The sequence below is a fragment of the Myotis daubentonii genome, chromosome 8 (genome assembly GCF_963259705.1).
Source record: "Myotis daubentonii chromosome 8, mMyoDau2.1, whole genome shotgun sequence".
NCBI lineage: Eukaryota > Metazoa > Chordata > Mammalia > Chiroptera > Vespertilionidae > Myotis > Myotis daubentonii.
The window spans coordinates 83,015,125-83,029,241 of record NC_081847.1 but is presented as its reverse complement, the minus strand read 5'-3'; the positions used below and the strand labels follow the sequence as shown (position 1 = coordinate 83,029,241).

The 14,117-nt window shown below is 43.2% G+C and overlaps 1 protein-coding gene across 6 annotated transcripts in view; it reads left to right on the top strand.

The window, feature by feature from the left end:
- Positions 1-14,117, top strand: part of EPG5 (ectopic P-granules 5 autophagy tethering factor) — an 84,238-nt gene that overhangs the window by 67,370 nt on the left and 2,751 nt on the right. For 3 of the 6 annotated variants that reach the window (XM_059707206.1, XM_059707205.1, XM_059707210.1), the window contains 8 exons: positions 2,097-2,272; positions 4,831-5,016; positions 5,485-5,694; positions 6,550-6,694; positions 9,598-9,840; positions 10,912-11,128; positions 11,637-11,852; positions 13,433-13,547. In XM_059707206.1, coding sequence (XP_059563189.1) covers positions 2,097-2,272; positions 4,831-5,016; positions 5,485-5,694; positions 6,550-6,694; positions 9,598-9,840; positions 10,912-11,128; positions 11,637-11,852; positions 13,433-13,547 — 1,508 coding nt within the window. Of the gene's footprint in view, positions 1-2,096; positions 2,273-4,830; positions 5,017-5,484; positions 5,695-6,549; positions 6,695-9,597; positions 9,841-10,911; positions 11,129-11,636; positions 11,853-13,432; positions 13,548-14,117 lie in introns of those variants that run through there. The other 3 variants (XM_059707207.1, XM_059707208.1, XM_059707209.1) reach the window with 3 other exon arrangements.

Below are 14,117 nucleotides of genomic sequence, written 5' to 3'. Positions count from 1 at the left end.
CACGCCCTCCATTGGGGATCAAGCCTGCAATCCTGGCATGTGCCCTTGACCGGAATCGAACCCCAGACCCTGAGTCTGCAGGCTGATACTCTATCCACTAAGCCAAACTGGCTAGGGTTACCCTGCTCATTTTTGATGGGATCTTTTTTCTTTTTTTAAAATTCTAGTTTTCACTTCTTTAAAATGTTTAAACATGCCTCTTTCCTTTATGATCTCTATGCAACAATTGCATTATCTGAAGTTCCCATTGCAGGGCGGATTATGCTGCTATTGGATGTTCTTTCAAATTCTTATTTTGTGTATTTTGTAATTTTGTGTCCTAAGCCCATGTTTAGAGAGATTTTATCTAGGGAGATTCTGTAAAGGCTCGGATGGGATGTGCCTCCGGAGAAAATCTGCATTTGGCCAGTTGTAACTGTGTACTTTCTTGGCTTGGGGTTTCTCACATCACACACTTCCATGAAGTCCAGGTCCAAACTGAACTTGCAGGCAGTCCTCAGTTCTCACAGTAAACCTTTTTTCTCTCTAAGTCCCAGTCCAGGCCAAGATAGGGAGGGTGCCTTCCCCTGAATCAATGACAGTCTAGTCCTCGGAAGATCTTCTGTCTCCTGTGCTGTTAAAACCAACCATAAGCAAAAAGTCCAGGCATCTGTGGCCTCAGTATCACTTTATCCCCCTGGTTTCCTGGCCTCTCCTTGCTTTGGCTCCTGGCGTTTTCTTCCATTGAGTGTACTACGCATTTTCAAAGATATTAATATTTTCTTAGTGTATCAAAATGATTTCTATTAGTAGGTTTATGAGGCCATTAGGTCCAACCAACTCAGATTCTTGCAATAGCCACCTATTTTCCTGTCCAGTTTCTGTTCCTGTCTATTTATTCTTTTCTTGCCCAAAATACTATTTATGTCCTACTCTTATTCAGAAACTTTTAAGTATAATGTTATAGCTTATCATTCAAATATGTCTTTTCCAGTGCATTTCAACATTATGTGATGGTTTTTAAAGGGAAGCACTCTACTCCAGCCACACTGCTCTGCTCCTTGTTCTCTAAAGTCCTTGGACCTTCCTTCTGCCCTCACTTGTGAGGTCACAGAACTTACTGTGTTTGGGCTGGGACTAGCTCACTCTTAACCTAAGGGATTTCCTCCCAGAGTCTTCTACCTACATGTCCATCCTTATCTAAACAAAACTATCTTTTATCCATATTTAAACAATGCTACCCTTCATGTCTTAAAAGGTTAAACCATGGGTTAATGATTCATGCTGTGGAGTAAGGACTGGGAATCTAGCACAGGGTTATTAGGAATGATAAATGGATGGGTACCATGTGTTATGCTCATGTTTTTCAAAAGTGAGTGTTGAGAAACACTGTCAGGTTCCTGCCCTTATTGTGTGTGGCGCTCTCTCCTGTGACCAACTATGCTGCATTCCAGTGCATAGAACCTGAAGGCTGAAACCATTTGTTTTAGACTAAATGCTCCTTATGTTGACATTAGCTCTGGAGGCACTAAAGCAGTTGATTCTTGTGAGAATAATACTGAGTGATCCAGGTTGCAGAAGAATGTGAGATTTCTTTTAGAATGACTTACCTGAATGACAGTTGATAGTCTGGTTACATTTCTCTTTGAAGAATATTGGATTCCTTCAAGGTTCCAAAGGACCAAAGTGCCTATGCAAGAGACTGAATCCATGCTGAGGACCACAGACTAAAGGGACACCTAAAGTGCTTAGGGCTGTGGAAGTGTACTTGAGTAAAAAGCCATCTATTTAGAAGTTTTGAAGGAAAACTGATCACCCCTGCTAGCTACCACACACCAGCTACTCATTTTAGTTACCCAAGTAATTAAAGTACCATTCTTTATTGTTAATATGTCTCCAGGATTTTCCCCCTGGCATGTGAAAATCTTTGATTAAAAAAAAAAAATGAATTACATATGACCATTTATGCCAATAATGCTGGCTGAAAATCTTTGAAAATGGGTAATTATTGGGAACCTTAGGTTTTAGACTTTTAGTTCAAATTGGTATTTTATATCATTATTATTTTAAAAGGTAAATCAAGAGGTCTTGAGCTGTATTTTCTTTTTCGGTTTTAGGTTATCTGTTGCCGGGTGATGCAGGGGCCCTTCGGTTACACCTGATGCATTATTGTGAAGCGTGTACGGCACCCAAAATGCCCGAGTTCATCCTGTATGCTCTTCACAGTGCCTACCGGAAGCTCCCGTGGAGGGACCTGCACCCCGACCAGGTGCTCATGGAGGCCCTCTTCAAAGTAAGCCCTCACTCACGGCCTGGAGAGCATGGCTGCCAGGCGCAGCCTCTGCCCCTTCACTGTGGGTTTTCCGCACAGTTGCCAGGCGTGCCGAAGTGGAAAGCATCTTCCCAGGGAAACCATTTTATGCTGTTGGCACATGATTGGAAGCATTTATGGGACCGTGTTTAAAACCCAGAGACAGACTCTGTCTGTCATAGGGCAGTTGTCTCCTAGACTTCAGTAATATTGTCGTGTGAGCACACAGCTTAATGACAGTGCCACACTCTGTAGTGCTTTCTGTGTATGTATGTTTTTCTGGGATAGTATTATTACTACTGACTGGCAGATGTTCTGTTAAAGCAAAATGTAAATTGTTGGTACTCAAGCCATTAGTTTCTTTAAGCAGTTCTGCAGGGATAACTAGGCTGGAGGAGAGAGAAGTGTCTTGTAACACCGGTCGACGATGCAGCATAATTACGTGAAGCCCGGATGACCTGGAAGAGCGCCCTCGGTGTGTGTGAGCCTGTGGCAGGAGCCGTAGTTACAGAGCCAGGCACAGGGTGCCACTCACAGACCGGTCGGGCGGTTTTGTTGTTAAGTTTCTATTTTTAAAAACCGTTTATAATCTTAGCTTTATATGATTGTTTCAGTCTATTTGTTCATAGTCATCAGTTCGTTTGTGTTTACTCTTCATGTCACATTTACTATTGGAGCATCTTACATGCTTTAATGACCGTAGGCCCAGTTATTTGTGGCAGTTAGTAAAGTGTCCTGCAGTCTCTTAGTGCTCTAGATGGAAACCCGCCCAGAGCTGCTCTTGTCAGCCACTCCCCGTAGCTCTGGCAGAAGCTGAGGACAGTTGTCTTAGAGAAATACAGGGTTCAGAGTGAACTCACAGGGAGATTGAGCAGGGGAGACAGGCACGAAGTAGATATTCATTATCATTAGGATATGGAAGGGCATGTTTGTTTAAAGAGCTGTGAGGTAGCATCTGAGGGAGAGAGCAGCCTTGGCTGTATGAGAGATGAAGTAGCAGAGTGGTCTGAAGGGATGATGCCGTAGACTCTGTGACTCCAGGAGTTTTAGTCTAATGATGACCTTGACCTGCCAAAAACGGGAACCTTTTAGTTCTGTGTTCTTTGCTGAGGGGGTTGAGGGTGAGGATAGAGAGCAGGTTATAAAGGAGGATTACGAATCATTTTCCAAAAGGAAAAGGAATAAGTAGTGAGCATGGTATAACGATGGTGGGAATGGAAGGATGTGACTCATTACCAAAATCCATTGATTGTGATTTTATAGGGTAGAGCTTTTTTTTTTTTTTTTTTTTAATATATATTTTATTGATTTTTTTAACAGAGAGGAAGGGAGAGGGATAGAGAGTTAGAAACATTGATGAGAGAGAAACATCAATCAGCTGCCTCCTGCACCCCCCCCCACTGGGGATGTGCCTGCAACAGAGGTACATGCCCTTGACTGGAATCAAACCTGGGACCCTTCAGTCCGCAGGCCGACACTCTTTATCAACTGAGCCAAACCGGTTAGGGCAGGGTAGAGCTTCTTAATCTTTATTGGGAAAGGAAAATTTTATAGCTAGCCATGTTTTATTTTAAACAGACTGGAAATAGGCTTATAAGATAACTTTGACATTGATAATATACTATATAATACATTTGCCACTCCCCTAATCCCTAAATTTTATTTTTTTGGACCCGGACATCTTTTCTTTGGGGGAAGAGAATGGGAAGGGTTTTTTGTTTGTTTGTTTGTTTGTTTGTTTTAAATATATATTTTTTGATATCAGAGAGGGAGAGATGGAAACATCAATGATGGGAGAGAATCATTGATTGGCTGCCTCCTACACACCCCCTACTGGGGATTGAGCCCACAACCCCGGCATGTGCCTATTCTAATAATTTTAAATAAGATTTAATTAAATATTGTACCATCATAAAAAATTATAAAGACTAATGGAGACATTTTTGAAACATAACATTACACTAAAAAGGAGTTTAGCGTAGATACACTAGTATAGTGGTTCTCCAAGTGTGGTTCCAGGACCAGCAGCATCAGTACCGCCTGGGGACTTGTTAGCAATGCAGACTTCTGCACCACCCCCTGACGTAGGAAATGAATGATTCCAGGGGTGGGACCCCGCAGTCTGTGTGTTAGCAGGTCCTCCAGATGCTTCTGACACATGCTCGGCTGTGGGGGATATTGACTGGTAGATCTCACCCTTGTCTGACCCAGCGCACGTGAGGACTGAGGTGGGCCCTCAGCACCAGGGCCCTGGCAGGGACTCCTGCCGGTGAGAGCTAGGGACACGCTTTCCTCACCTGCTGAGAAGCAGTAAAAGTAGCAATGAACGCCAGTCAGACTGCAGACTGTACACTCACTGCACGTGGGAGGAAAGACTGTCAACGCTAAAACTCTGGGGGGCAGGATTATGGGTGACTTCTATAATTGGGAAAAAGATGTTATTTTTAAAAATACAATTGAGTAAACATTGATTTATACACATTTCCAAGATACACAGATAGCTTAAAGCAAAACAGTGGTTTTAATTTGTTTTCTTTCAGGTGGAACGCGGAAGCCCCAAGAGCTGCTTCTTATTTTTGGGGTCTGTCCTCTGTGAAGTGAACTGGGTCAGTGTGCTCTCTGATGCCTGGAGTCCCAGTCCCCTCCCCGAGACCCGGAGCATGGTTGTCTGCCTCCTTTTCATGATGATTTTATTGGCAAAGGAAGACCAGCTGGTTGACCAGCCGGTAAGTTTGGAGACCTGGGATACAGCTAGGCAGTCCCCCGGATCCTGACTCTTGACGAAGCTGTCATTTGTTGCCCTGATGCCTTCCTCCCTGTGACTGTGCTCAGCACGCGGGATGCCCGATTTTCTTGGATAATCCGTAATCCAATAGATTATGAAGGGAACTACACTGAGTCAGAATATAAAAAGTAATGTGATTTTACATCTCATTAATTGCTAGTTCTAACACCAGATCAGAGAATCCCTTTGAAAATTGGGTTCTGAATGCTTAGAGATCTTGTATTTTTGCCCCGACTTTGGCTGTTACTTTCACTAGTGCTCCTAACTTGAGTAGATACTTATTTGACATCTTAACTGTTCTGTGTTTTCAAATAGGCCATCTTAGTGGTCACTTCCGAGACTAATTAGAAACACATGTTTCTGGAAAGTGGGAGCTCTGGAAATAAAGAACTGTGTGTTTCGTTTTTAGGACTCGCCTCTACTTGGTCTCCTGGGGCAGACGAGCTCCCTTTCGTGGCATCTTGTGGATATGGTGTCGTATCAGAGTGTGCTAGGTTATTTCAGCAGCCACTACCAGCCCTCCATCCTCCTGGCTAAGGAATCTTCTGCTGAATTAATCGTGAAGCTCCTAAAAGTGGCTGCGGGCCTCTCCATTCCTACTGACAGCCAGAAACATCTTGTAAGTTGAGGGGGTGCTTTAAAAGGCAGAGTGTTCCTCAGGGCTGGCGATGGCATGAGTGCTGCTGAGGACAGCCTTGAGCTCTGTGACAGCCCATCTGAGAAAGTGGGAGGGTGCTGAGCACGTGTGCTCATATTTTGGCCTCTTGGATCTTTTCGTTTTGGTAAGCCTTTACTTGCTAGCAGTGTCACATGCTCACAAGAGGCCAAAAGGATTATGGTTTAGTGGTCTGAATGTCATTGGCAGCAGAATGTCAGGGAAGTGATGAGTTTGGTCCTGAACTCACTGTCATTCTGCTCTTGGTTTTCTCATCTGAAATAATACCTTGCCTCAAAGTGTTGTTGTGAGGATTAAATTAAATAACGAACATAAAAATTTTTGGAAAAGCTCCTGGCCAGTATATAGTGTGTAGTTAATGTTTTAATGTAGTAAAAAAGGAAGAGTGATCTACAGGAATTTGGGGGAATATAGGCCCTAGTCCAGTGATGGCGAACCTTTTGAGCTTGGCGTGTCAGCATTTTGAAAAACCCTAACTTAACTCTGGTGCCGTGTCACATCTAGAAATTTTTTGATATTTGCAACCATAGTAAAACAAAGACTTATATTTTTGATATTTATTTTATATATTTAAATGCCACTTAACAAAGAAAAATCAACCAAAAAAAGAGTTCGCGTGTCACCTCTGACACGCGTGTCATAGGTTCGCCATCACTGCCCTAGTCTAAGTGTTACCACAGATTTGCATGTCTCTAGACACAGGGCCCTTAGACACCCCTGCTGCGTGGCTTCCTGCTCTGTCCTCCATTCACACAGCTTGCATGGATTCATTTGAATGATTCTTTGTTTTATTGTCAGGATGCAGTTCCAAAATGCCGAGCCTTCATTCATCAGATGGTTCAATTCCTCAGCTCCCTGGAACAAAATGGAAAAATCACCCTAGCCATCCTAGAACAGGAAATGTCTAAGCTCTTAGATGATATCATTGTCTTTAACCTGCCTGGTAAGTGACCACTGGAAGGTTGTGTATTTATTCAGTAAATGAATTCCTGTTGTCTATAAGGCATTGTGACATCAGAAAGATGGACAAGATACAGTCATTTCTGTTTCCAGAGAATCAAAGGCAAACGCATGAAGTGAAAATTGACAGAACTGGGAAGAGAAATGTCATATTCACTTATAGTGAGAGATTTTGACACATGCCTCACAGTAATTGATAGGTCAAATAGACAATCAGTAAGACTATAGGAAGTCTGGATGTGCTGGCATGTAGTGAATGATGAACCTGTTTCATATACCAGGTGTACCAGTTAATAATGCGGATTTTGTGATCAAAGAAAACATGACAATTTCAAGAGAAACATCAAAAGTGCTTTATTCAAAGTAATGTCTATCGCTAGCTACACATTTCCCCCATCTTTCAGGTAATTTGTGGGTACCGTCCCAATAGAACTTTTCTCGTTTTGAGGCAAACCATTCAGAGACCCAATTTTCCACTTCTTCGTATGTTTTGAAGTGCTGCTCACAAAGTACATGTGCCATCGATCGGAACAAGTGGTCATCTGAAGGAGCAAGGTCTGATGAATACAGCGGGTGGGTTAATCCTTCCCAGGCAAGATCTTTTAACGTGTCTTTAACTGGTTTTGAAGTGTGTAATGATGCGTTATCATGAAGCAAAATTACTTTGCCATGTCTTCTGGCCCATTCTGGTCGTTTTGCAATCAAAGCGTGGTTCAATTTGATTATCTGTTGTCAGTAGCGATCAGTATTAGCGCTTTCACCTGGTTTTAGATGCTCATAATACACCACACCTTCCTATCCCACCAAACGCAGAGCATTGTCTTCTTTCCGAAAAGATTTGGCCTTGCAGTCGATGTTGATGGTTGACCTGGATCAACCCATGATTTTGTGCATTTGGGATCCTCAAAATAAATCCACTTTTCATCGTCAGTCACAATTCGATGCAAAAAAGACTTTCTTTCGTGCCTCTGAAGCAACATTTTACTGATGACTTTTCGGTTTTTCATTTGTCTTTTGTTCAGTTGATGTGGCACCCATTTTCCTTCCTTTAAAATCTTTCCCATTGCTTGTAAACGATTGGAAATTGTTTACCGAGCAACATTTATCTTTCTGCAAGTTGTTTTTGAATTTGACACGCATCTTCATCCAATCATGCTTGTAATTGTTGGTCTTCAGACTTTTTTGGTTGACCTGGATGTTCTTTGTCTTTCACATCAAAATCATCACTTTTAAAGTGTTTAAACCAGTGTTCACAAGTATCTTGAGATGGAGCATGTTCACCATAAGCTTCCCGAAGTATACAATAACTTTCTTTCAGCAGCACTTTTCTTCAAAATAAAGTAATGAGTTAAAACTTCACGCAACTGCTCTTTTTTTGGCGCGAAATTTGACATTTTTAAGTGTAAAAATATCTATGATGTTAACACCTTCAGAAAATTTGGCATATGAAGTTTTGAAGCTTGTTGTCAATAAAACAAAATAGCATACATATCAAATCGCATATATATCAACATATGTGTAACTCCATCTACTGAAAAAATCCGCATTATTAACCAGTAAACCTGGTAGATCTTGTAGGTATGGAATAAGATGATGCACCTAGCATTTAACACCAACTTGCAAGCCACAACATTCAGAGACTATTAAAGGAAAGAAAGGGAATTTAGAAAGCTGTACTGGAGAAGCTGTTTTAGAGGTGATCCTGTGATTGGGCCATGAAGTTTGAATAACAGCTTACCAGGCAAAGGAGAGAAAGGTATTCTAGAAAGATCTTAATCAGAAGAATGATGGGATCACATCTCATTTTTAGGAATGTGTTTGTTGGCTCAGTTGATGACTAATAGAAGGGGAGAGGCTGAGATCTGTTAGGAGGCTTATTGCAGTCATTTTTTATTCCCATGAGTCATAATTAAAAGGTAAATTAAAATTGCTGTTCAGATGAAATTCAGAGATAAGCCTTTAAAGTCCTTGCTTGATGATAAGTAGGTCTTATAGTGACATTAAATTAGGGTTTATTTAATGTTGTGCAAGTGGGTGAATTTGGTCGGATGGGTGTGGTGAGTAAGATCTCCATACTCCCATTGACATAAACACTGAAACCGTGGTGTGAGAAAGCCACAAGTCTATCATGTACAAAAGTGTGTACCCAACTCCAGGAGCTAGAAATGGCAAAGACTGTGCCTAATGAATATTTTCTCCATCTGTTTTTTAATGTAAAAAAGAAATCTACCTTAGTAACCGCCTCATTGGCAGTTATCTTGTAAAATGAATTTGCTCTTTTTCTTGTGTACTATTCTCTTTTTGCATCTTAATTTTTTTGAGAGCCATTTATATTACCAGCCTATTTTTATTATTCAAAAAAGCAAATAAATAGAAGATCTGCTATTAGGAAGTTATTTTTTTTAAAGGTTTTTCCTCTTTTGTATTTCATTTTAAACTACAACTACTCTGTGTAAATCCCTGTAGAATTGACAGTTTTGGCATTGCAGACGGTACTGTTTCTAACTAGTTTACCCAGTGAGAGCTGAGATCTATGCATTTGGTTTTCCAAATGAGTAAAGTTGGGGAAATAATGGCTAATTAAACATGTGCTGGTAAGTGAGTTACTCTTTCACACCAGCTTGATTTGTCTGTTTATTAAAGCATTGCTTGGCCACGCTGCTTAACCAGGGACCTTGCCGCAGTTCCTGCCCTTACAAAGCACTCACGTGCTACGTTCTGTCCTTAAAAGCTAAGTCCTGTCCACAGTCTTCTTTCTGCTCTGAGGTCAGCCACAGAACCGTAGAACCTGCCTGGAGAGCAGCTTAGATGAAAGCACTGTTTCCCTGGGTCACGTTCATACGCCTTCCAGCCGCCTTTCTCAGTGTGTGTCTCTGTCCCTCTCAGACGTGGACAGCCAGACCCGCCACATGGCCCTCAGCAGCCTCTTCATGGAAGTCCTGATGATGATGAACAACGCGACTATTCCGACGGCGGAGTTCCTCCGGGGCAGTATCCGGACCTGGATTGAACAAAAGGTGCACGGGCTGGTGGTCCTGCCCCTTTTAACAGCCACCTGCCAGAGCCTGGCTTCCGTCCGCCACATGGCCGAGATGACGGAGGCCTGCATCACTGCCTACTTCAGGGAAGGTGAGGAGCCACCTCCTGCTCTCTGTAAAAGTGTTGATGTTTCAGAATGCTTTTGGTCTTTCTCATAAAGATCTGCACTTAGCATGAGAACCTGTGACCAATGTCTGTTGGTACAGGCGTGTTTCAGGGGAGGGAACATCTCTACTCCATTTTACTAGTGGAGTATCAGGCCAGCCTTTCATGGTAGACACATCGTGTGTGTCACAGGCCCAAACATAGTCCTCCAAGAAAGTGCTATAAACCAGAATCTATATAATAATGACCCACCATATTAATTTCCTCTATTTTGTCACTTGTTAAAATGAGTTTTCATAGGACTCCTTTTATTGTTTTTTTGTTGCATCTCTCAAACTGTTATGAAGAGGTCACCCTCTCTTCTCCCCACACCACCACCACCTTCCTTTTACCTTTGTCATTCTCTATCTCTGTCACATTCTGGAAACAACCTGGTCTGGTTAAGAAGAGTTGCAGAGAGCACCTCTCCACTCACACCCAGATGCACACCGTGGTGTGCACGAAGGCGAGATAGGAGGGAACTGGAGGGAGAATGCCAGGAAGAGCTGTATTCTGCCCTTTTTGACAACCCGTGAACCCCCATGGGAGGTGGTATGCACATCACCATGTCACCCCATGCTAATTCCCCCCAAAGAATTCACAACCATTAGGATGCCATCCCTGCTCCAAATCATTTGTGTACTAAAATAAAAATGCTTTTTTTTCATTTTTGAAACATTTTGAAGGATTTCTGTTGAGATATGAGTCAAACTAAGCATGAGTAAAAAATATGATGGATAGAATAGTTATAATCTCCCTTAAGATGAGAAAGGTGGTTTATAAAAATGCAGCACCGGATTCTGATTTCTTGGCCCTCTCTGGTGGCTGGCCAGGCACGGGCATTTTGCAGGCCGGCTTTCCAGTCTTAGCTCAGGCCCGTTTTGCTGTTGTGGCTCTAGCGCCACAGTGGGCAGTGCCTTCTTGACGTGAAGCTTAAAGGGAAGAGACTCGCTAGAGTAGTTCCGTCATTTGAATCTGGCGTTGACCTGCACTCTCCTCTTGGTGTTCTTTTCGTAGGCTCCCTCCCTCAGATTGTAGGATGGGGCCCCATCCTGGTGTCCCTTCAAGTTCCCGAGCTCACCATAGAGGAGTTTCTGCAGGAGTGCCTGTCCCTCGGCAGTTACTTGACCCTCTATGTCTACCTGCTGCAGTGTCTCAATAGCGAGCAGACCCTGAGGAACGAAATGAAAGTGCTGCTCCTCCTAAGCAAGTGGTTGGAACAGGTGTATCCCAGGTGGGTTGGCCCTCTGGCTGCTGGTCAGACTCATTGGGTTTGATCACTTGGAATGTAGGGTTGAAGTCAGTGTTCATTTAAGTTCACAGAACCAAGTGAAACAGAAACAAGCAAGGCTGTGAGGTACAGGAACACTTGTTTTAGAAAGATTTTTACTTGCCTGGGCTAGTTTTCTGAGCAGGATTTTTATGTCCTAAAACAGACATGTTGAAACACCAGCCTTTAGCTTCCTCATCAGTTCAGTAGGGATAACAGTGTTTACCTAACAGGGTTGTTGTGAGGATTCAGTGAAGGAACATAAAGCTCACGCACAATGTCTGGCATGCGGCAAGTATTCAATAAACGGTAGCTGTTACGGTCCCCTGACTTTGTTAGCATTGTTACTCGTTAGCTTAAGCTTTAGAAGTACTAAATGCCCCTTGCACTTAAAACTCACAGGTGGACTTTCAGTTAAGTGGGAGTAGAAAAAATCCCCTTCTGATGTTCTTTCCTCCTGGCCTCCCGCCAGGTCTGCTCAGGAAGAGGCAAAGCTGTTTCTGTGGTGGCACCAAGTCCTGCAGCTGTCCCTGATTCAGACGGAGCAGAACGACTCGGTCCTGACCGAATCGGTCATTCGAATCCTGCTCCTGCTGCAGAGCAGGCAGAGCCTGTTGGCCGAGGAGAGGCTCAGCTCGGGGATTCTGGGGGCGATTGGCTTTGGCCGGAAGTCGCCCCTGTCTAACAGGTGAGGAAGCGCCTGCGCTGCTCTCTGAGTGGCCTCAGCGTCGGCACCCACCCAGGGTTGTGAGACATGAGTAGGTTTTTGACTTAAGGGACTAGGTTTCCCTCAAAGACTAAGGGAAAATGATCAAGGCCTGGTCACATCTCCTGATTTTAAAATCATGTTTATATTTTTCTCATTTTAAAACAATTTTGGTTTTATGTTCAAAGAATTTTTTTTTTTTTTTAAGTAATGTCTCCTGTTGTATTTTGACTTTGTAACCTGACCACACTGCTGATATCTTCTTGCCTTGGAGCCCATGATAGTTTGTGGGATTAGGTTAAAATGCCCTGTCAGCTGCCTCACTGAGTGTACTTTCTCAGGGTAATCCTGGTCCCAGCAGGGACCCCTCTGCTAGGGCTGTTAAGTCAGGATGAGTTAAAGTTAATTGAGAAGAAGGATAAGCAGTGAGAAACAAATCTAGACTTTTGCTGCTTAAAAGTCCAAGGTCTGAAAGAATTTGCATTAGCCTCCCATTTTATCTCCTAATAGGTACCTCATGCTGGTTTTTCTTTAAAGCCCTTATCGGTGCTGGGAAGAGTTCTCATCCCATTCTGACGTCAGCATTCTTGCGGACTAGCTCATCCTGTTGTTGCAATTTTGGGGACCACTTAATCCAAACCAGTTAGCATCCTGTTTCTTTGCTTGTGATAGAATTTATCAGACCGTGTGATTCTGATTCGCTTAAATTCTGGTGAAATACACATAACATAAAATTTACCATGGTAACCATTTTAAAACGTATGATTCAGTGACATTTAGTATATTCACAATGTTGTTGCAACCATCACTGCTAATCTAGTTTCAGAATATTTTCATCATCCCAAATGGCAGTCCATTAAGCAATCACTCCCTATTAGTCCCTGTGTGTATCCTATTCTGCGCGTCTCATGTAAATGGAATCGTATAGTACGTGGCCTTGTGTCTAGCTTCTCTCCCTTAGCATAACATTCAAGGCTCATCCATTGTTTAGCATGTATCAGTGCTTCATTCCTTTTTGGGACTGAATAATATTCCATTGTATGGATATACACCACCAGGTTTTGTTTATCCATTCATCAGTTGATAGGCATTTGGGTTTTTCTATCTTTCGGCTATCGTGAATAATGCTGCTCTGAAATTTGTGTACAAGTTTTTGTTAGAACAAGCACTCCTTTTAGGTTCATTTGGGTGTATGTTCCCAGGAGTGGAATTGCTGGGCCACATTGGTACGCTGTGTTTAAGTTATTGAGGACCCAGCAAACTTTCCCACAGCACCTGCACCATTCTTTACATCCCCACCAGCCCTGTCCGAGTTCCAGTTCTTCTGCATCTTGCCAACACTTTCATTCCTGGTCTGAATTATGCCTACATTGTTTGGGCAGTGATAGTGGAAGGGAAGACTAAGGCTCCTTCTTAATCATATTTAAGAGTTTCCTGAAGAGGCTAAAAACAACAGTAGGTCCAGAAATGTGTTAGTCTTGATTTTTAATAGGAAATATGTTACTTGTTTTTAAATGGTTACTTCAGTAGTCATTGACTTCTGACCTCTCCCTACGCCCAAGGTTCCGCGTGGTTGCCCGAGGCATGGCCGCCTTCCTTTCTGTTCAGGTTCCTGCCGAGGATCAGATCCGGTTGAAGCCTGGCTCTGAATTATACCTCACCCTAAAAGCTCAGCAGGTCAGTGAAAGCAGCTTTCAATGAAAGGGCAGGTGTTTTCCGCCAGGTGGGGAGGGGGGGAGGTGGCGCTGTGGTCTTTTCAGCACTGGTGTGATGGCTGCAGGAGCCCAGCATGCCCTTAGTACTCTACCTGTTGGAAAAAGGGTGCATGTGTGCTGCCCCAGATTTTCTACCATGTTCTGTAAAGGTTCCTGCCTGGAGCACTGTTATCACCATGTGGAAGAAGCAAGGCGTAGGCAGGCCGGTCTGGGATAGAACTTGGGGGCTGAGGACTGGCACCGAGGAGGGGCCATGGCTGAGAGTGATGGGGGTTAGCTGAGTTGTCACTTGAACCAAGAAAATGGGTCCTGTTCTGTGAGTCTGGAGGTTGACCACTGTTGGAATAACCCAACATGGAGAGAATGGTAGCTGTGAGAAGTTATAGTGTGTTCTAAAATGTGGAAGGTCCCATTCCTGTCACTGTGTCACCTGTCACCAGGCTGGCCAGGTACAAAGGTGTGCAGTATAAAATGGTGTGCATTCTTGAGTGCTTACTGCATGCTCTGGCTGGTCTACATTGGAATCCCTTGA